This window comes from Pundamilia nyererei, unplaced genomic scaffold, assembly GCF_000239375.1.
Source record: "Pundamilia nyererei isolate P.nyererei 1_Seehausen unplaced genomic scaffold, PunNye1.0 scaffold00001, whole genome shotgun sequence".
Taxonomy (NCBI): Eukaryota; Metazoa; Chordata; class Actinopteri; order Cichliformes; family Cichlidae; genus Pundamilia; species Pundamilia nyererei.
This window is the reverse complement of record NW_005187402.1, coordinates 9049293-9070166: the sequence shown is the minus strand read 5'-3', so window position 1 is coordinate 9070166 and position 20874 is coordinate 9049293. Positions and strand designations below refer to the sequence as shown.

General features: G+C 39.6%; 4 protein-coding genes across 9 annotated transcripts in view; 3 read left to right on the top strand and 1 right to left on the bottom strand.

Annotated features, from left to right (window-relative positions):
* ogt.1 (O-linked N-acetylglucosamine (GlcNAc) transferase, tandem duplicate 1) overlaps positions 1–2865 on the top strand; it is a 13661-nt gene extending 10796 nt beyond the window's left edge. For 3 of the 5 annotated variants that reach the window (XM_013908046.1, XM_013908016.1, XM_013908080.1), the window contains 3 exons: positions 45–297; positions 1420–1555; positions 1650–2865. In XM_013908046.1, coding sequence (XP_013763500.1) covers positions 45–297; positions 1420–1555; positions 1650–1830 — 570 coding nt within the window. In that variant the 3' untranslated portion in view covers positions 1831–2865. The remainder of the gene's footprint in view (positions 1–44; positions 298–1419; positions 1556–1649) is intronic. The other 2 variants (XM_005719728.2, XM_005719727.2) reach the window with 1 other exon arrangement.
* A 1072-nt stretch (positions 2866–3937) lies between these two features.
* Positions 3938–9434, top strand: gcna (germ cell nuclear acidic peptidase). Its single transcript, XM_005719726.1, has 13 exons — positions 3938–4089; positions 4439–4542; positions 5327–5438; positions 5554–5626; positions 5757–5809; positions 5898–5964; positions 6060–6130; positions 6763–7179; positions 7282–7432; positions 7532–7676; positions 8205–8340; positions 8508–8712; positions 8835–9434. The coding sequence occupies exons 2-13, from the start codon at positions 4453–4455 to the stop codon at positions 9064–9066; spliced, it is 1752 nt and encodes a 583-aa protein (XP_005719783.1). The 5' UTR covers positions 3938–4089; positions 4439–4452; the 3' UTR covers positions 9067–9434.
* Positions 9435–10888: 1454 nt separating this feature from the next.
* cetn2 (centrin, EF-hand protein, 2) lies at positions 10889–14305 on the bottom strand. 2 transcript variants are annotated; one of them, XM_005719725.2, is made up of 6 exons: positions 14101–14305; positions 13822–13896; positions 13501–13665; positions 12935–13063; positions 12708–12845; positions 10889–12484 (listed from the first exon to the last, which is right to left on the bottom strand). In XM_005719725.2, exons 2-6 carry the CDS (start codon positions 13822–13824, stop codon positions 12395–12397), a joined length of 525 nt encoding a protein of 174 aa, XP_005719782.1. In that variant the 5' UTR covers positions 13825–13896; positions 14101–14305; the 3' UTR covers positions 10889–12394. The 2 variants fall into 2 exon arrangements, with proteins under 2 accessions (XP_005719782.1, XP_005719781.1); XM_005719724.1 differs by lacking the exon at positions 14101–14305 and adding an exon at positions 14024–14092.
* A 2178-nt stretch (positions 14306–16483) lies between these two features.
* Positions 16484–20874, top strand: part of nsdhl (NAD(P) dependent 3-beta-hydroxysteroid dehydrogenase NSDHL) — a 6646-nt gene continuing 2255 nt past the window's right edge. The window contains exons 1-5 of the mRNA XM_005719723.1: positions 16484–16734; positions 16844–17005; positions 17257–17403; positions 17505–17633; positions 19855–19997. Of these exons, the coding sequence (XP_005719780.1) occupies positions 16714–16734; positions 16844–17005; positions 17257–17403; positions 17505–17633; positions 19855–19997 (602 nt within the window). The 5' untranslated portion in view covers positions 16484–16713. The remainder of the gene's footprint in view (positions 16735–16843; positions 17006–17256; positions 17404–17504; positions 17634–19854; positions 19998–20874) is intronic.

Genomic DNA, 20874 nt, shown 5'->3' with positions numbered 1-20874 from the left:
TATAAAAATAAATAATCAATCTCTTAACATTTGTCTTGTTGCAGATCCTAAAGCGCGTGCCCAACAGCGTATTGTGGCTTCTTCGCTTTCCTGCAGTTGGTGAGCCCAACATCCAGCAGTATGCTCAGAACATGGGTCTGCCAGGCTCTCGGATCATTTTCTCTCCTGTGGCCCCCAAGGAGGAGCATGTGAGAAGGGGCCAGCTTGCTGATGTGTGCCTAGACACTCCTCTGTGCAACGGTCATACCACAGGCATGGATGTTCTCTGGGCTGGAACACCCATGGTTACTATGCCTGGTGAGCAGAGTTTTCAGGAATAGGCTTGGCTACCAATTAGGGCTGCCACAAACGATTATTTTGATAGTCGATTAGTCACCGATTATTTTTGCGATTAGTCGACTAATCAGATCATGCATCCATTGGACGTAAACGTACAGCTTGGTGCACCAGCATGCATCTGCTCTTATAACTATCATTAGCTTACAGCTTTAAGTGTTTAAGGTATGTGTTAACTAAAAATAAAGACAAGATAGTTTATTAAATTGTAATGAAATTTGCAGATTGTTTCGGTGAAGTTTAATAAACTCCTAGCTATCTAAAATATAACGGGACACTGGAGTATATTCTCGAGCATGTTACACTTCTGATAATCAGCTGTCTGCTTGACGTTTATTCAGCTGTGTAAAAACTATAACTTTAATCTCAGCCAAACCGATTTACTCAGGAACAAATAAAATACTAAAAAAAGCCAAACAGTAACATTTTTAAGTTATCTAAGTGACTTACATATGTTTAACCTGAGTAGCGAAAGACTGCAGTGGGTTTGAAAACTATTTGCCCGGAGTCAGGGGTTCTCACCGGCTCTAGTGAGCTTTGCCCCCGGCTAGCTATCGAGCTAGTGGGTAACGGACATCAGAGCGCTTTTCAAAATATGTGGTGTCTTGATAAACTGAGCAGATATTTGAGGTTTGCACAGCTACATTCTCGCCTGAAAATGTTAAACGTTTATTTTGTGACCTAGAAAGAATAAGAGTAATATTAAAACTAACTAGCTGCCGCCACTGTTGGAAACTGAGCCGGGCTGCTCTAATTCTGGGACAAAGCTACTTCTTCTTCGGGGTTTTCCTTGTACATGCAGTGCTGCCATCTTTAGTTTCATTCTGTTATTACACTCTTAAATCCTACTACTTATTCCTGCATCTTTTGGGATCTTACAAAGCTTCAAACGACACGTCGACTATCACATCAGTCGTCGACTATTTTGATAGTCGACATAATTGTGACTAGTCGACTAATTGTGGCAGCCCTACTACCAATTGTTGCCATAACACAAGTTGAATAATTAACAGATTTTAAAAAATATAAAAACATGACCATGAGGAGAATGTTAATTGAAACCTGTTTTCTTTTAAAATATTGACACCACTGTAGGTGAGACTCTTGCATCCCGTGTGGCTGCCTCACAACTCAACTGTCTGGGCTGCCCTGATCTAATAGCTCAAAGCCGCCAGGACTATGAGGACATAGCAGTCAAACTGGGCTCCGACATGGAATAGTAAGTAGATGTTTATCCTAAACACTTAATTTTATTTATTTTTAAAACATCCTTTGTCACCTGCGAACTCTGATTACTCACCCTCCTCCTATAGCCTGAAGATGGTCCGAGCGCGTGTTTGGAAGCAGAGAATTTGCAGCCCTCTTTTCAACACCAAGCAGTACACAATGGACCTGGAGAGGCTCTATCTGCAGATGTGGGAGCACCACAGTAATGGCAACAAGCCAGATCACTTGGTCAAACACCAGGCAGTAGAGGCTAGTGAAAATGCTTGAACTGGAAGCATGCAGAATTATTTTCCCCTTTCCCCCAGCCATTTTAAACCCCCATCAGCACCATAGTTTGAATGGTCCGTTTCCACTCCAGCCCCTTGTCGAACTTTTGTTTGTATCACTCTCCTTTGCTATTAATGGGACTCTTGTTTTCAAGGAGCCTACACATGTTCACATTTATATCCCATTTACACTGATCGTTGCCTCTCACATCTGCATCTACTGAGCCAGATTGATCCTGAGACATTCAGGCAACTCTTCTGAGACTCTTGTCCTAAAACACAGTATAGGTATTTGGTGAGCATGAAAGGATTGTGAATGCCTGGCTTCCCTTTTTTTTTTTTTTTTTTTTCCCTCTTCTTTCCCTTTTTTGGTACTTGGATCGATGGATTTACTTTCTTCTGTCATTGTGCATATGGGACTAAGTGCAGCTTGTGGAGAGAATTTCCAGCCGTCATTACTTGTTGATCTATTTATAAATGGATTAAGAGTGTTGTGTGTTTTAAAAATGACATTGTTGCACCATGGAAATTGTACCTGACATGTTTCATCAGCTTTAACATGCAATTATAAAATATAAATTGCAACTCCTCTTTAGTTTTGTTTTGTTTTTTTTTGTTTTTTTTTTAAAGCTCCTCTCACATACCTGCAGAAGTAGGTGTTCTAAGTTTCTGAAAACATGACAAAATGAGAACTTCTGAATGCCAACTTCATTAAGCAAGGACTGTTTATTACAAGGACTATTTATTATCAGGACTATTATCAGTTCTCAACATGTTCATAAGACTGGATAAATCTAGAAAAAGCAACTCTTGTTAAGTCAGCGGGGAAGACCTAAATGTAATTTTAGATTACATACCTTATACATTTTTTTTTTTTTTTTTTTTTTTTAAATCACACAAACCTGAAGCAGGCGGGTAAGTATTTCTAAGCAAATTTTCTTTTTTTTCTTTCTCTTTTTTTTTTAAATTGTCTGTTTACCTTTATGCTGTCAACGATGCCATGAGGCACTATATATAATAAATATTGAGATGGCAATCACTTTGTATGGTGTTTTGTACTCGATGGTAAAGCCGGTGAAAAACTGAAACCCTACCCCCTTTGTTTCTTAAATCCTCATCAGTGTGCGGTCAGCAGCTCACAGCACCTTGTTAAACTTGGCAGATTTATGTACTTGTATTCAGCTGTGCCTTTCTGGGTCCATTGGAGTCTGCTGACAAAATGAAAACAAAGTTCCTGTGCCGAAATCTCCAAACAATATTGGCTTTTATGGAAGTGTTTAAAAAAACAAAACAAAAAAACAAGTCCTGCATTCACAAGTATACCAGTCCCACAACCAGGTGGAAGAAGAAATTCAGTGAAAAACCAAATGGCTGACTTTTTTTTTTTTTTTTCCCCAATGTTTTTATTTAACAATAGTGGTAACAATTGAACAATTTCCTCTGGATATTTATGTTACATGCACTTAATATAAGTTACCAATGCTTTATCTCATTGTCATTGGAGTTCAAGTATGGATCTCCTTTAAATGCCATTTGCTTTGCTAACTTGTGTCAGTAGTTATAATCTGCATACTTGTGCATGATCTGTGGAGTGAATGTCAAAATTCATAGTTGACCAACATTCTAATCTAGAATACATAGGTGATGAATTCACAGACTGACTGTAGGACATGTGGCTGTCTAATAAGACGGTCATAAATCATAGATAATAAAAATATTCAATATATAAATGCATAGTTGGTACGTCTGGAGCTACTAAAAGCCATGGCGATTCCTTGTCAGACTGATGCATGACAGCCAACCAAGTCAAGTGATACAGGTAATAGAAGATTTTCATATTATCTGGTAAGATGAGATATAACAAATGTGCACATAGATTAATTTAAGTTTTGTTAGCCATGACAAGTCTAGTTAGACAGTGTGACTAGTTGGTTTGGGTGACGTATAACGGCTTGCTGTAATTAATTTCTACCACAGTAATTTAAACATCAATTTGACAGATTATTTTTTCTATTAAAAGTAGAATTGCATTAAAAACTGAATTGAACTTTATCTTCCTGTGAAATTTGTCTACGTGATTATTTTCCTGCAAACGTAGGTGTGGACAAGATGGTTCAGTGCCACTCCGAACGCGCTACGATTGGTCCAATATCACGGTGACAACTTCCGGTGCAATGGAGCACAAGATTTGAATTTAACTTCGTAGTTGCTTCCCTATTCTCTCAGCCACTCTTATTCTCTTATAACAGAAGCGCAATTGGTAATGAAATAACAAATATTGTCGGGTTCGTTTGTTTGTTTTAGTCGGTAATTCAGTGTGTGCTAATGGGGGGAAAATGAACCAGCTAGCTCTTGTTAATGTTAGTTGATTAACACTAGAGACCCCGTTGCTAACGGTAACGCTAACGCTGCTCAGCTAAAGGCTGTAACCCCTCAACCATATAGATATATTTTGTTCCAACCAGAAAAATTAATTGGTTAAATGAAAAATGTTTGGTAATAACTATCAATTAGCAGCACTCTGTGGTTTTATGATGTTATAAAAAACCAGCTTGATGTTAGCGCTGGAGCTAACTTTAAATGGCTCGTGCTATTGTGTGCTATTGCAGACTTGAAGGAAACTATGAACGATGCTACGTCCAAGTCTTTTCACAAAGTGGCTAAAAGAATGGGGTGGATGGATGAGGGAGGACTGGAGGAAACGGAAAAGAAGGTTTGCTGCATACTTTTTTTAAACCCCTAAATTATCGCGGACTTCATTAAAAACTGGTAAACACACTGGCACTATTAGCCTGGGTTGCTGGAACAGAGAATAGCTCTCAAGTACAGCGTTTGAGACAGAGGAGAGATGATCGATCGTCTCCCTTTTAGCTTCATATATCAGATACCTTTTAAGAGATACATTTTTTAAATAGTCCGTCAACCTAGGTCCACAATATTTTTTCCGCACTTTTACATCTGAGGAATTGTTTCAGCATGAATATCTCAAAACTATTAAAGACAAACTCAAACTTCAATGAATTTGGTCAAATAATAAATGTCATGGCATCACGATCTGTAATTTGGGGCAGGTGCATCAAAACTGTGTGATGGCTGGTTGCTTAAATAAATATTTGTATAAAAAATGATTTTTGAATGGAGTACAGTTGTATTTCACAATGTCAATTGAAGCCTCTAGAAACATTCTTAGTTACAAAAATGCTATTTTCATTCAACTTGTATGCTGGATTGAGCAAATATGGTAACCAAAACAAAAAGAAAAATATCAATTGATAGTCTAATGTCAAAATGTTGGTACTCAGGTAGCACTTTATTAATGTCTAAGAAAATAATTTTGTTAAATATACAGATTTTATTTATTTATTTTTTTGGAGACCCACTATGGCAGGGGTTGATTTTGTTGATTTGCATTTAAAAGTGATGGTATCACCATGAAGTAAATGATTGAAAATGAATAAATAAATAAACATTATTATTGTTGTTGCTTCTGTTTGCAGTTGATGAGTAAAATTGGTAAGAGTCGTCATGCTGGCACAAGTGGTCATGGATCAGCAAGTAAGTGGAGAAACTCTGCGTTGAGCGAATCGAGTGACGATGAATTTGACAGGTGTAAGTGTTTGGGCTTTTTAAAAAAAAATTTTTTATTAATGTACAAAACTTAAAGGTGTGACTTTGGTTTCATGTATGGATTTAATTTTTTTCCTATTACCCTTTAATGCCTTAGTTCTTATGGAAAAAGCCACACCCCAAGCTAAAGCCACTTCACACAAGCCACGCAGTCCTGCAGAGACAGGCAGGTATGAAAATGTTTTCATGAAGCATTTTGTCTTTTTCTGATCTAGATTTTCTATCTGATTTATCATTTCACACTAATGACTATATTATGATATAACTAAAGTATTTAAAAAGCACTTTTATTATTTTCAGTTCAAACATTGTGGTGGTGAGCTCAGATGATGACAATACTGCTTTTGAAACATGTAAGTGCTAATGTCATTCTTCTGGTTAGATTTTGTCTATATATCCTACCAATACAATTTTTGGATATTTTATCTTTGCTCATTGAAGTTCTTCAGCGGGCAAAAACTCCCAATACCAAACCCAAGAAGACATCTAAAAGTGGCAGTGAGGACAGGTGAGTCCGATGAATTTTTATCCACCACTTTTATTTCCCGTCAGAAGTAAATGTTATTTACTGCTAAACATTTTCCCCCTGGGTTAATTTCACAGCCTCCATAATTTTATAGTTGACGACTACTCATCAGATGATGACTTTGTTGAGCCAAAATCATCTTTCAAAGGTAATTTTGCTGTTGTTCCTCACTTCCAGCATGATCCCAAATAATGTCGGGAGATGTCACATGCAACAATAAATGACATAGCCTTCACATTTACCTACAATTTGATCCCGGGAGGAGAAAGAAATCCCTTTGGAGTTGCATCAGCAAGGCAGCCTGTTGTGTTGCTTCTAATATAACAGTGATATTGATTTAATTCATTAATGGGGAAATGAGCTAAAATCTCATCTTGGGAAGTTGCACCTGACTGATCTACGGCCTAGATGCAGCTGCCATCACCAGTGTGTGAATGTGTGTGTGAATGGGTGGATGACTGGATATGTAAAGCGCTTTGGGGTCCTTAGGGACTAGTGAAGCGCTATATAAATACAGGCCATTTACCATTTAGATTATCAGTCAGTCACACCTAGTTGTTTATGCCTACGTGACAGTGTTCACTTGCTGTGTGGTTTACAAACCGGGAGAGGATTGTTCTTCACTTTGCAAATTATTTTCTGGTTGTATACAAAGCTTTTGTTGATGTATCAGGCGTCTTGTTTTTTCTAATTTCCCTGTTGCTGCTTTTTAAAATATGTGTCAGATGCATATGTAAAAGTCTGTTAATTTATTTATTTTTGTCTCAAATTTTTTTGTAGTTCCTAAGAAGACCAATACTCCAACATCCCAGCCTCAAACAAGGCGACCCCTGTCTCTGTATAATTCACCTGTCTTTGTCAGCGATGATGAGGATGATGATAATATTGTGCTGAAGAGCACTTGGAGAACCCGTCACACGAGGCCCAAGTCACTTCCAAAGACCAGTGAGAATACTCCTCCTCTGTGCAATGACGATGAAACTTCGCCGTCACTCCCCTCTCCTCCTGCTCTGTCTCCTTTGTGTCGTCCTTCAAACGGAGCTAAAACATTAGTGATCTCTCCCAAGCGCACTTTTTCAGTGCCTTCCAAGCTGGATGATTCAAGCAGTTCTGAGGAGGAGTTCACATCCCTGCTGGAGAGACTGAAAAAGAAAAACAATTTCATAGGGAATTCATTCCTACCGAACAACAGCAAAGGTACGGTAACTGCTTAATTCTGAATGTTTGAATCTGACAGTCTTTTGTTTTTTTTTTTGTCATGCTCATATCTCTTGCTCTCCTTTTTCCAATTAAATTTAGAGAGCAATAAGGAGCCTGCTGGGACAGTCTCAGTTCCTCCTATATCCCAAACACCAGGCTCTAAATCATTAGGTGTGAAGACACCTGGAAAATCATCGATCTTGAAGCCCGCCGTCAGTCAGAGCGAGCCGAGACACGGTCCAACCAGCAAGTGCGTCTAGTGGATGCACTAATTGGACACCAGATAGTGAGCATTTTCCTTTTATACACGAACGTTTGTCTTCATTTTGCTCTGTTTGTTTCCCGCTAGGAATGTGCTGTGTAAGACCCCGGGCTGCTTCCTGCAGTCGCTCACAAATCCCAGCTCCAGCTATGTGGGCAGCTTTAAGCAGAACAAAGAGGCACTCACAAGTAAACTCTACCACCTGTACAACACCACAGTGTTTGAGAGTAAGGTAATGAAGAGTCATTGTTTACTAGACTGTTCTCCATTTGAAGCTGAGGAATATTTAATTTGATGCACGTGACGTAAAAGAAAATCTCCAGACTTTGTGAAATACCCCTTGCTTTCACTGGTTGCCTAAAGTCTATTGGCAGCCATAGTAGAACCACCATCTGTAATATATTGTGTGTTATGTTGTTAGACATAAACAAGTCAAGGATGGGTCACATATTGAAGCTGCAAAGCTCTCTGGTTGTTTTGTGTAGGATAGCTGTTGTGCTAAATGATAAAATGCTCACTAATGAGTTTCAAGAATGAAGATATGAACTGTGAGCAAAGGCCGGAATCTCCCATGCAGTTCTTTCAATATTGATGTACAATTTAAAACTCCAGTATTCTTTTTATATTATTATTATTGTAAATTAAATATGATGAAACGCTCTGTGTAAAGAACGAAATATTTATATATTGCATTGTTTAATGTCTTTGCTAACAGGGTGAGTTTTTGTTTTCATTTAGTTCTAACTTTCTTTCTTTTTAGCTCCCTGCGAATATGTCAGTGACCTGGAATAAGAAGATGCGTAAAACAGCTGGCTACTGCGTTACAGGGCAGGAAAAGGGTGGAGGAAACCGCTACGCCCGCATAGAACTGTCAGAGAAAGTCTGTGACTCTGCAGGTAATGGCTTACTAAGGTCCCCTAGAATTATTTGCTTGTCAGGGAAGCTGCGACCTTGTGGAGCTTTAGAATCTCTTACTGTGCTGTTGTTCCTGAATATGTGCGTGCGCATATATACGAGGTACCTCGTCTTGTATGACAACATTGTCTTTGTACTTCCCTGCTAGATCGTCTCAGGGACACACTGATACATGAAATGTGTCATGCTGCAACATGGCTGATTAACGGTGTAAGGGACGGGCATGGAAACTTCTGGAAGCTCTATGCTCGCAAAGCAACACTGGCACATCCGGAGCTGCCGATGGTCACGCGCTGCCACAGCTATGACATCAAGTACAAATTCCAGTACCAGTGCACTCGCTGCAAGAACACGTATGTAAACCAAAACCACTTACTCCATTTTATGAGTCACTGTGTGTTTCCAGAGCGTTTGAGCTCATTTCAGCCTGATTAATGTCTCTTTTTTAAAAATTTTTAACTGTGATTCCATATAGGATCGGCCGTCATTCCAAGTCACTGGACACGCAGAGATTTGTGTGCGCCCTCTGCACTGGTCAGCTTGTCTTGTTGACGCCTTCTAAGCCACGTGCTCCCACGCCTTTTGCCAACTTTGTCAAGGAAAATTACTCGAGTGTACGACAGGAGCTAGCAGGACAGAGTCATGCCGAGGTGATGCGGAAACTTAGTGCAGACTTTGCCTCGAAGACTAAACTGAGTCAAAGCTGAGCCAGTATGTGTCCTTTACACAGGCAGCCTATGAAATATCTCAGTCAGATAGTCTTACATTATTGAGCAGCTATGATTCTCAATGTTTTTTGTTTTTTTCTGTTTGTCTGTTGATCATTAGAGTTGCTGTAACTGGAAAAACTGAATGAATAGAAAGTAAATGTTTCTGATTGTGTGCTTGTGTAGATGATAGCATCAAACAATGTCATACTTAATAAGTGACAGTACCATGGTAAATGTCTGATATGAGCCTTTTAATGCTGTGCTGGTGCGGTTTTTTTTCGTTTGTTTGTTGGTTTTGCACCTTCAAGTCTTCAAATAAAGTTTAATTCTTTAAGATGGTCAGCACGTGCGCTAGCTACAGCCTGAACACAATGCTCAGTGTTCCTCTGCTCATTGTCATCCCGCGCTGCCCGTCACTCCTCAGACACACTCGGTTCTTGCTCCTCATACACCTTCTCCTCTGCAATAATCTCCAGGTAGGTCTGCACATTTTGATTTTGGATTTTTTTTAATTAACCAAACCCTTCTTAGATATTATTCTCACAAACATTTGAGCTAAATCATCATAATCAATGCTTTTTCAGCAACTCATCAGGATAATCAAAGCAGTTATTTTAGGATGTGGGGAAGATTTTTCTGTGACCCAGTTTTTGATCTTGGGCGCTACTAATCAGGCCTTGTCATTGGTTTGTAAATTCTATATTATATTTGTACAGTTCACTGTTTGTTAGTGACTCACAATATACACCATTTTCTACTGTCATTTACTCTGGAGAATATCACCTGTTTATTTTATGTATTTTGTTTGGAGGCCACATGACAACATACTGTTTTGGATAGGGATAGGTGTTACTTGGGCTTAACGCACAACCAGTCTGCATATATGCTCACTGGCCACTTGATTGGTTATCTGTTCAGCTGCTTATTAAAGATCGCATCTAAGTACTCAGACAAATTGCAGCAACCCAATACACTGAAGCATAGTCAAGGTGGCCTCCTGAAGGTCAGACTGGCCAGACTGCTTCAAGCTGTCAGAACTTCAGGCAACAGTGACTCAAATAATCACTCATTACAACCAAGATATGAAGAAGAGCACAGAACCTGTCAAACCTTGAAGCAGAATGGCTACAGCAGCAGAAGACCGCATAGGATCTGTGTTTAATCGCATCAGAAAAAAATACATTCAAGGTTTTATGATGCAACTTAAAAAAATTGGAGATAAATCCAAAGTCGAGCCACTCAAATGAGCAATGCTCATTTAAAAATAAAAGTAAAAATAAACAGGACACGAGGACAAATTGCTTCAATGGGTTTAATTTTAACTGAAATACTGTTGTGCTGTTTATATAATTCAATTCACAAGACATTATGTAAAACATTCAGGAATATTGATGATAAAATACGCACAAAAGCATGCCAGAAAATATATTAACAATCCCTTTAAGACAATGTGACCAAAAACTACATAAAAAAAACAAGGATGCAGCTTCTGGACCTGGAAAGTGAAGCCAATGCAAACTGACTTAAGCCTGCATTTCCTTCACAGGCCACTAGGGGCAGCTCTTGCAGTTCCAAAGGTCTTTAAACAAACTGCTGTAGTACTTATTTGACCTATAAGCTAAGTACACAGCTTCCTCACTAAATAAGGGTCTCAGACACATGTTTCTCATCAGCATGATGCTATTTTGATTCTTCTTTTTTAAAACTGTATTAGTGCAGGTATACCTGTTGGTTGACAACTCACTACTATATGGTCAAGCAGTGTTGTTGCTTTCACAGTCACACCCAGGTAATGCTGAGTTTAACTCTTTAAGAGTTAAACTCTTTAAGAGTTAAACTCAGCGTTGCCTGTTACCTGTTAAAAGCCTACTAAGAGTAACCCTTGAAGCTGTTTTCTAAACTGACTGTTTTGTTTTTTTCACATTTTGCTTGTACAACAAAATGACTGTGTTGGTCAGAATTTAGTGACGGGGGTGTCTGCAAATGCAACTACCCTTGGAAACTATTTGAGCACTAAAGGTGGTCAAACCACACCTTTATTGATAAATACAGAGGTGTCAAAGTGGTCATTAAAGGTACGGGGAGGCATTCAAAGGTCATCTTTATGGGTGAAAGAGTTATTTTAAAAAAATGAAATGGGCAAATTGTTCAAGTGAAAGCTTCTAAACAAGGTTTCACAAGGCTACATCCATGTTTTATTTTACACAGCCTTAAGGCTTTACACACCGGACGCATAAAATCTGTGCGAATATTTTGTTGGTTAAAAATATTTTATGAGAGTCACCTATTCTTAATGCAGTCATTTATATGTTTGAAACAAGCTCGATTTTTTCACTTGGCAAGAAGTGTGCTGTACCTTGAATCATGCACAGTACTGAATATACAAATAGTTAGATAACAGTATTTTACCTCAGACACTGCTCTGGGTCAGTCGGCTCTCTGAACACGAATGTGTTCCCAACTCTGCCAACAAGAGCTCAAACTGCCCCACTGACATCATGAAATATGTCCAGAAGCAGTCGTGATACAGCTTGGATGAACCCAGAACTTCCCAGGACCGACTCATCATCGCTTGATGTTGGTTTTGAGGACGAATTTTCCGCAAAAGTTTGGAACAGAAAGAAATTCTAGATTTTATGTCACTTTTTTAAAAATGCACTTGGTGTGTAATGGCCTGTAGGTGTGGGATCCAAGATGATGGTGTGCTAAGAGGCAGCTTCCCTGATTGTGAGAATTACCCCTTTAAGAGGCACAGGCACAAATCCACAGGCAGCACGGAGATGAGACAGAGCGCTCTCCAGTCGTCAGTGGTTAACAAACACCTTCACTGCATTGCAAATTTTCCCAGGAAAACCAGTATAAAAGAGCCGAAACATGAGACGGTAATGGGAGTCACCAGTATATGAGAGTGAACAGACACTGCTAACATAATGCACAAAGTATCACACAAAGCGCTGGAATGTACTACGTGTCACTGTATTGGTGCAGGCACGATGAATAACCTCTATAATATTATCAATATATATCCTTCATAAATGAATGCAGCATTCTAACAGGTAAGAGGGTGTACTCTTACAGTTTTGGCAGTATGTTGTCATGTAACTGAAAGAAGGGTGGTTTGGCATTTTGCTAGACTTTTTGTCCAAGTCTTTAAAGGTTTTGTAATGATTGTAGTTTTTGAAGCTTAAATGTCTTGACTGATTTAAAAAAAATTATGGCACTATACAACGATAATAAGGTTTTGTTTTCTGGATAAATGGATGAGCAGCAAAACACCCTCACTGATCCAGCCTGGTCCACCCAACCTTAATGCCTTTCATTTGCTTCAGTACAGGCAGGTTTTTTTCATAATGCGCAGGAACTCCTGCTGGTTCACTTCCCCATCTCCATCCCTGTCCGCTTCATCTATCATTTCCTGCAGAAACACACAAAACACGAGGAAATGAAAAGAAGAACTGAGAGATGGAGAAAGCAAAACAAGCTGGCTTGATAGCATTCACGAGCAAATGCTGTGTTGACATTATTCTAAACTGCCTTCACAGCCTTTGGCTTTGTCAACACAACCCACCAGCTAGATACAGTAATATGCTTTTGATATTTTATTATTAGCTCTTTTATGCCATGATGTAGAGCCTCACCTGCAGCTCTTCATCTGTCAGGTTCTCCCCAAGCTCTTTGGCTACCCTCTTCAGATTCTTGAATGATATCTTGCCCGTCTCGTCGTCATCAAACAGCCGGAAAGCTTTTAAGATCTCCTCCTTAGAGTCCTTTTCAGCCTAAAATTAGAGAAGAGGGAGAGTACTTTACTCCGGACAATACAACTCTTTAGTAACATAGAATTAAAAGCAATGCAACACATGTCTACCATTTTCTGTGTCATGACAGTGAGGAAGTCTGCAAAGGAGATCTTTCCTGTGCCATCCTTATCAACTTCACCTATCATCTTCTTGATCTCCTCTTTCTTTGGTTCAAATCCCAGAGCTCTCATGGCAACCTGACACAGAGTAAGAAACGCAGATATTCAAAGCATACATAGGTAATTATCCTTCCTTAGCAGCGGCAGGATAAATTATGTATCATATCAGTGGGACATAATAACAGTTAATCTGGTCTTTAGCCGGTCTTAAAAAAGGTTAAAAAAAAACTTCAAATAGAAGATTGTAAGGTTGCTTCCAAACAGAGTCCATCACTGTGCAATGAGAATGAGTATTTACCAGCAGAAAAACATTTTTAAAAATGAACTTCTTTTATCCCCTTATATATTTAAGCCCTTTCAAAATAGTGAACAAAGTCTTTACTTTGGGTCGATAGTCATCATTTCAGTTTAACTTAAATAAGTTTGGCTAAATGAAGCACTAAATGATGAGTGTGCCAAATAACTATATATGCAGCTAACTGTACATGTAGACATCAGGGCATGAGATCTTTTACCTTAAGCTCCTTCACATCGATGTATCCAGAGCCATCAGTGTCAAACAGCTCAAAGGCCTCCCGGATCTCCTGCTTCTGTACCTCCGTCAGCTCTGGCTTGGGGGCTGTCTTCTTGCGAGGAGGGGGCACCGGACCCTGCAGGGATGGTCTCTTGGCAACGGTTGCCTGGTGGTGGGGACACAGGAGGAAAAAATATAAATTGTATTCAAAACGTGTTTTCCCCCATACCTAACCACTGCCGGTTTACAAGTTATACCAGTCAGATGCCACAAACGAACACGGAATTACGTAATTTCTAAATAATGAAATATGTTCACTCACCATCAGTTGCTCTGACCTGACAAATCTGGCTGCAGATCTTTTAGGCCAATCACTGTTTTCGTCTGGGCTGTGACGCTGTCATTTTGGGAAGGGGAAGACAATAAAGCGGTTTCCAGTTTACATCACTGCTTTAATGACACCTAGTCTGGGAGAAATATGTTATACAGTAAAGCATCGTTCTTATTTCGCTGTAACAGCCTACCTGCTAAAATGTGGATGAAAAAAGAAAAGCGCAGGCGAACCAGCTTGTGTCACGAAGCGGATGTTTGATTTGTTTACCTTTTGTGCCAGCGGACAACCAGTGGTTCCTGGACGTGGAGGAGTTAGAGAAAGGATGCACGGAGGCACAACGAGAAGTAGAAATCAAACGCAACAGTCGGGAAAAAGGCTGATTGGTTGGTGAAAATCACGGGGTGCTTTACGGTAACAACATTCACAGCGGCGCAGAAGGTGTGCTACGGATAGAAGCTGCTTGGAGATAATGTGGAGATCCGAGAAGTCATACCTAAATAGATATGATGTCATTTCATTATGTAAATGGTGTGATTCCTCGTGGTAATCAGTTTAATTTCCTCCGTGCTAGGGATTCAGAAACACACTGAGAGTCTAACACAGTCTGATGAGACAATAAATCAAGTCAAAGTCAGCTTTATTGTCAAAAACCAAAGCATCCACGGCCCCCAGTGCACACTAAAGAACATAAATTAAAAATATAAAAATAAAATAAAACGCTTATATACAACACAATATAATACAGTCTTATATAAACGCATCATTGCTCACAATAATGCACAACGATAATAATAATAATAATAATAATAATAATAATAATAATAATAATAAGGGTTAGCACGACGTGGAAAAAGCATAATCTTCTCCAGAATCAATAAAGAAGAACATGAAACGAGAAGTTATTAGCCCAAGTTATATGGAGTTTAATACTGCAATTAGAAGGCTCTTCTTATTTTATTTATATATCTATTTATTTAATTTTTTCTAAACACTTTTCTACAGTCTGTGATATTTGCATCATATGTGAGCAAGTTATTTATGCTTAAGCACAGATCTTGTAATATATGCACCGAGATGGTGGAGATCTGTGCCAGAGGTGCCTGCAGGATCAACAAATTAATCCACGAGGCTGGAAGCATCATTGGCCTGAATCTGGATGCGCTGGAGTAAGTGAGGAGCAGAGGTTCACTGATATAGCTGCTCTCAGTCACGCACAATCCATCATCCCTGCTTCATTCCACCCAGCAGACCCAGCAGACCTCATTCTCCCTCAGACTTTCTGAACCCTGCTGCCATAAAGAACGCTTCAAGAAATCAATTCCGCTGCTCTCTGCAAAACTCACACAAACACGAGTCTGTATTATACCTTCTTGCTGTTGTTTCTCAGACTCACTGTGTGCATATTATTTGTTCATGCTCTTTTGCACGATCTCAGTTTTATATATTTTTTTCTTTAACGTCATTTTTTCTATTCTTCATTTTTATCACTGTTGTATACAGTGGCGGTCCTAGCCTGTTTGGCGCCCTGGGCGAACACTCCCTCTGGAGTTTTACGATTTATTTTTGGAGCAACTGTAATCCACATTATTTCCTTAGGGATTAATAAAGTATTCTGATTCTGATTGTTTCAGGATGACCTGCCATTATCCAATGACACATCTGCTTTCCTGTATCTTTTGCTCGTTTCTCTTCCTCTTCTTTTCTCTTTTTTCTAAACTGAGCACCTGATGACTTTGAACTTTTCTTGTCCATCTTCCATTGGTTTTAATTTTGCACTCCAGTATGAACACAAATCCCCCAACCCGAGGATCACCACAACATAACCTAATAGACCTACACCTTAGTTCACAGACTGGCTTTGTCTAGTGTGAATTTCTGGGATTTCGCACAACCCAGGATTCAAATAAGGAATACATAATGGGCTTGGATTTACATCATTATGAATGAAATGCGCTCTATTTGGAAGCAGCCGCCCCCCCTCCCTTTTCGATGGGTTGTGTGTGAGACTTTAAATCATCAAACTGTAAATTATACATTTTAAATTGTTATTGATCCCTTTACTCCTGGTCCTAAAGTGTATATTTATTTTCTTACTCTTCTTATATTTATTGTTTGTTTACTTGCACTGCTGTAACTGGAGCCTCGTCGTATTGTCTCTCTATATACTGGACTGTATGTAGCAGAGATGACAATAAAGTTTATTTTGACTTCAGCAGCGAGCAGGCGCACCGAGGACTGCCCGTGTCGCCCCTATCAAAAACCGCTACTGGTTGTATATGCCAACACGCCTCACATTATAAAGCCTTCACTCTGCTTGCAGTACTTTCATTTTTGGCAGTTGTGTAAGCCCTGTTTGAGTGGCTTGTAGAACAAAATGTTTGAAGTAAGGCTGAGATGGTTTGGACATGTGCAGAGGAGAGATAGCGGATATACTGCAGAAAAGATGTTGATTGTTGGGCTACTAAGTATCAAACATCACGATTTTCAAGATGGCTCCTTGAAGTTAGATTTTCAAGGGGCGTGGTTTTTGAGCTGGCGGACGGCTGAAATAAGCTTCTGCCCCCTGATTGGTCAATGTGGTGGCGTTCTTTGACGTATCCCAAATACTACTGGCTTTTCGCAAGGGTCAGCTTCGTGACTTGACCAATGACAGAGCGGGTTCTCTCTCAGCTGATTGAACATTTCAGGTGTGTCGTGCGCGGTTTCCTTGGGCTCGGGTATATGACACAGGAAACAGTGTCGCATGCTTCTTGTACGAAAAGTCGTCACATTTATCTTGTCTGCGCTGAGCATCGATTTTCTCCACGCAAAAGTTTTTCCCACGCTGCCTGAGACCCACCACGGTTTACTTACGTGTTGGTCACTTCTCATTGGTTTCCCATGGCTACACGTGTGCGACCGGTGAGTTAAAACATCATTATCAGCCCAGTTGTGCTTTGATATTTTATGTCAGCGCCGTTTATATTCACTTGTGCTTGTCAGTAATCGCCCCCCGCTTGTTTTGATACAGAGTAGTAAACGGTGTGCGGTCATCGGGGGGTCCGGTTTCTTGGGCAGACACCTGGTGGAGAAGCTGCTGGACCGAGGCTACTCTGTTTCTGTGTTTGACATCCGTCAGAGCTACGAGCTGCCCGGCGTCACCTTCTACCAGGGAGACCTGTGCGACAAACAAGTGAGGCTGCTCTTTCAGATCTCTGAGGGCTCAAAGGTCAAAAAAGGAAAAAAAATGGCTAGACCACAAAATATTGGGTGATAATCGGGTTAAAAGGCCTTAAATGATTGCTTATCGGGTCAGTTTAAAGAGTAAAGATTTCTTTAAGTGCAATTTTCTAATTCATTCTTGCACCAGATAACAAAACTCCTGCCCCAGGACAAACAAATGCAAACCAAATTTCACCAGGTGTCTGCTTTGTTCTGCTCCAGGCTCTGCTGGCAGCTCTGAAGGATGTGTCCTTGGTCTTTCACTGTGCCTCTCCATCGCCTGCCAGTGACGACCGTGCTCTGTTTGAGAGGGTCAACATCCAGGGCACACAGACTGTTATCCAGTCCTGTATAGAGTCTGGAGTACAGGTGAGGGAGAGCATTTAGGTGCCTAAAGTTCACTCTTTAGAGAATAAGAGAAGACAAAGTGTCTTTAATGTGCAGTTTTGTTTTGTTTTTTTCTTTGCCAGAGGTTGGTCCTGACCAGCAGTGCCAGCGTGGTGTTTGAGGGGACTGACGTTAAGAACGGGAGAGAGGATCTGCCGTATGCCAAGAAGCCCATTGACTACTACACAAAGACCAAAATTGAGCAGGAGAAGGTAGGCAGGAACGTAGGAGGGTGTATTCGAGTTTGTTGGTGTGACTGGCAAGGCCCTGTAGTTGGCACTGTAGCCCACAGGCAAGAGAGAAATTTTTAGTTGTTATTTTAAACCAAAATAGGAGTGAAATGAAGGCTCTAATTTCCACTTTTTGATGCAGTCAGTCATACATTTTAGAGAGAACAGGAGAAATAATAAACTCTTCATTTGCATTTCATTTGAATGCATTTACAAGTATAATTTAGCCTCTTGTTTTCTATTGTCACATTTTTAAGCCTCATCTAGACTGTTTGTATCTGTACAGTTAGATACATAGAAAAAAAAACCCCTCATCTTGATAATGGCTGAACAGAACAGCTGGAGTAATTATGCAGATTATGGAGATGCAAATGTTATTAAATATATTAAAATAAAATGGATAATTTAAGACAAATATAACGGCATAAGGAAGAGAGAAAAACGAGAAACAAAGACCTCACAGTGGATTGTGCATGAATGCATAAATACACAGATTTGTGTATTGTTTCCAATCTGTAAACCGACTCATCTCAGCAATATTATGATGAATAGATCTTTTTTTGAATTCTCAACATATTATTTGTTTCTATCTGACATATCTTCCTATCTTCATTACTCAGTTGTTATACAATGGAGGGCCACATTTGAGCCATCTAATAGTATACCTCTTTTTCCATCCATCTTCTTCCACTTATCCAATTCACGGTCACAGGGGGCTGGAGCCTATTCTAGCTGTCATAGGGCGAAAGGTGGGGTACACCCTGGACAGGCTGCCAATCTATCACAGGATTAACACCTGAAGACAGACAACCATTCACACCTACAGCCAGTTTAGAGTCACCAATAGGGCTTTGGAGCGTGTTGAACCTAACCTGCATGTCTTTGGACTGTGGGGGGGAAGCCAGACTACCCAGAGGAAGCCCATGCAAGCCCACAGGGAACTGTAGCTTGCCTCCACCAGTGTGTGAATGTGAATGAATAGTGGAATTGTTAAGCGCTTTGAGGGTCTCGAAAAGTGCTATATAAATGCAATCTATTATTATTATTATTATTATTATTATTATTATTATTATTATTATTAACATGCGAACAAATAAAAATTCCTACTAGCCTACTTCTTTTGCTTTTAAATGCATATATACATGCATTATCCACATGATCTTGTTGCATTATTTTGTTAACTCATTCACTGCCAGCCATTGGCAGTGAATGAGTTAAACCCATTGACTCATTCACTGCCATTGACGGCTATAGACGTCAATGGCAGTGAATGAGTTTTAAGATCCAATATTTAATCTGGTAACATTTTAACGTTCGAGTTAATGGTTTCTATATTAACGTAAGTTAGGTTAAAAACTGTTCTTGAACCATCAGAGCCAATTCAAAGAATTCAAATCTAGTCACCGCTAGAACAGCTGCCTTATGGAAAACCAGGTTTTTGGCTTGGGTGCACAGCCTATGATACCTGACATCTAAATGATGAGGTTCAAAAACACATAGGCTAAATTTGTTTTTAACTTACTTTGTTATATACTTCCACAGTAGTGTGATTACTTTTTTGATTTGATGCAATTACGACAAGGGGACCAATTGCAACACTGACTTTTTGCGTTAAAATAATTTAAATAGTTTTCATATTAGTGACAATGTTACCAATTGTATTGTTAGTTGGTGAACATGTATATGTCCCTTTTGTCAAAATGTGGCTAATGTACTTGTTGTAGTCTCTCGTTTATGAAGGAAAATGTAATTTTTCTTGTCTCCCCTGTTATAGCAAACAAATACCCAACAATGCACGATAAAGGTGCCCTCTAACTTTAGCTTGCTACCCTGTTTGCAGGTTTATTGTAAAAATGTATAAAGTTCGATAAAGAAAGTCCTTAGTTGAAGATGACTGTTATAAAGGCTGAATTCCTTTCAGCCTTTCAGTTGACTTAAGACCGCCATCATTGGGTAAAAGCAAGTCTATAATCTGATCATTTTTTTTGTACCTGTCTTGTTTTTTAATGCGTATTAGTGCAGAGAGAGTCCAAATGTTACATTTATTTCCCTCCAAATTTTTATTCCTTAATTCTTGTTTCTTGTCCATTTGCTATTCTGTGGGTTGTCTGAGAAAAGCGAGGCCTGTAGGGGCTTAGAGCTGAAGTCTGGAAGTTGCAGACACTCTTTTGCAGCTGTATCCTATTCTGTTTTTTGTGTTTAGCTGGTCCTCAAGGCTTGTGACAAGCAAAAGGGCTTCCTCACAGTTGCAATTCGGCCTCACGGCATCTTTGGTCCTCGAGATCCACAGCTGGTTCCCATCCTGGTGGACACGGCTCGCAGGGGCAAAATGAAATTCATCATTGGGTGAGTCATAGCATTTTAAAAATTTAATAATCACTCACTTAATAGAAACAGCTTGAATATGATAAAACACAACTAACAAACTGATAAGACTAAATGATAATCAGTTCAGCAACAATCACTGCTGATGATCTGAAGGTCTGCTGATTTTATTCCAATCCCTGTGTTTCTTTGACGACATCAGTGCACGTGTGTCATAAGAGCTCAGAGTAAAGCCTGCGTCAGCAAAAAGACAAGAAAAACACCCCCCAATATATTTTATGTATTTGAGGGAGCCAGCAGCTGCTGCATCTGCATGTACTGCCTTCAGCATAAAACACTGTGATGTGTTGTTTGTGGTGTGGAAGGCTGGACTCACAGCATTTGACAGAAAGTGACAACCTGGAGTTGTAGGATTTGAAAGCGAGGCTTTCTTTGGTCTTGAGTGGGTTTTGATGGTGAAACAATACTGAGTTGAATCAAGGATTTTAGCATTCTCTTCTAATAAACAAGGTAAGTTATCAGTGAAGTATTGGTGTTTCTGAAATACGAAGCTGAAAGCAGCCTTGAGATAGTGGCTCAGCCCACACAGCCATGTGAAAAACAAAACAAACTTGAATTGCTTTCTGTATGACGTTATCAATCTCTCACATAAAAGTGGAGGAATTTTGGCCCACTCCTTTTTACAACATTGCTTCAGTTCATTGATGTTTACCCACAACTCTGTTTAAGGCCTTCTATGGCATTTCAGCCAAGAAGGGGTGTGGACTTTGACTGGTTCATTGCAACATACTGATTCTGTTCTTTTTCAGCCATTCAGCTGTGTTTGGGATCATTGTCCTGTTGCGTAACCCAGTTTTGCCAGAATTTTAGCTGTCGGATGAATGTTCTTACATTTGAC

Excerpts from the sequence above, each read along its gene's own strand:
- gcna (XM_005719726.1), top strand. The coding sequence starts at position 4,453 with ATGAACGATGCTACGTCCAAGTCTTTTCACAAAGTGGCTAAAAGAATG. Across the intron at positions 7,677-8,204 it reads CCACAGTGTTTGAGAGTAAG|CTCCCTGCGAATATGTCAGT; the intron begins GTAATGAAGAGT and ends CTTTCTTTTTAG. Across the intron at positions 8,341-8,507 it reads GAAAGTCTGTGACTCTGCAG|ATCGTCTCAGGGACACACTG; the intron begins GTAATGGCTTAC and ends CTTCCCTGCTAG.
- cetn2 (XM_005719725.2), bottom strand. Across the intron at positions 13,064-13,500 it reads TCGATGTGAAGGAGCTTAAG|GTTGCCATGAGAGCTCTGGG; the intron begins GTAAAAGATCTC and ends ACTCTGTGTCAG. Across the intron at positions 12,846-12,934 it reads CTGTCATGACACAGAAAATG|GCTGAAAAGGACTCTAAGGA; the intron begins GTAGACATGTGT and ends CTCTAATTTTAG.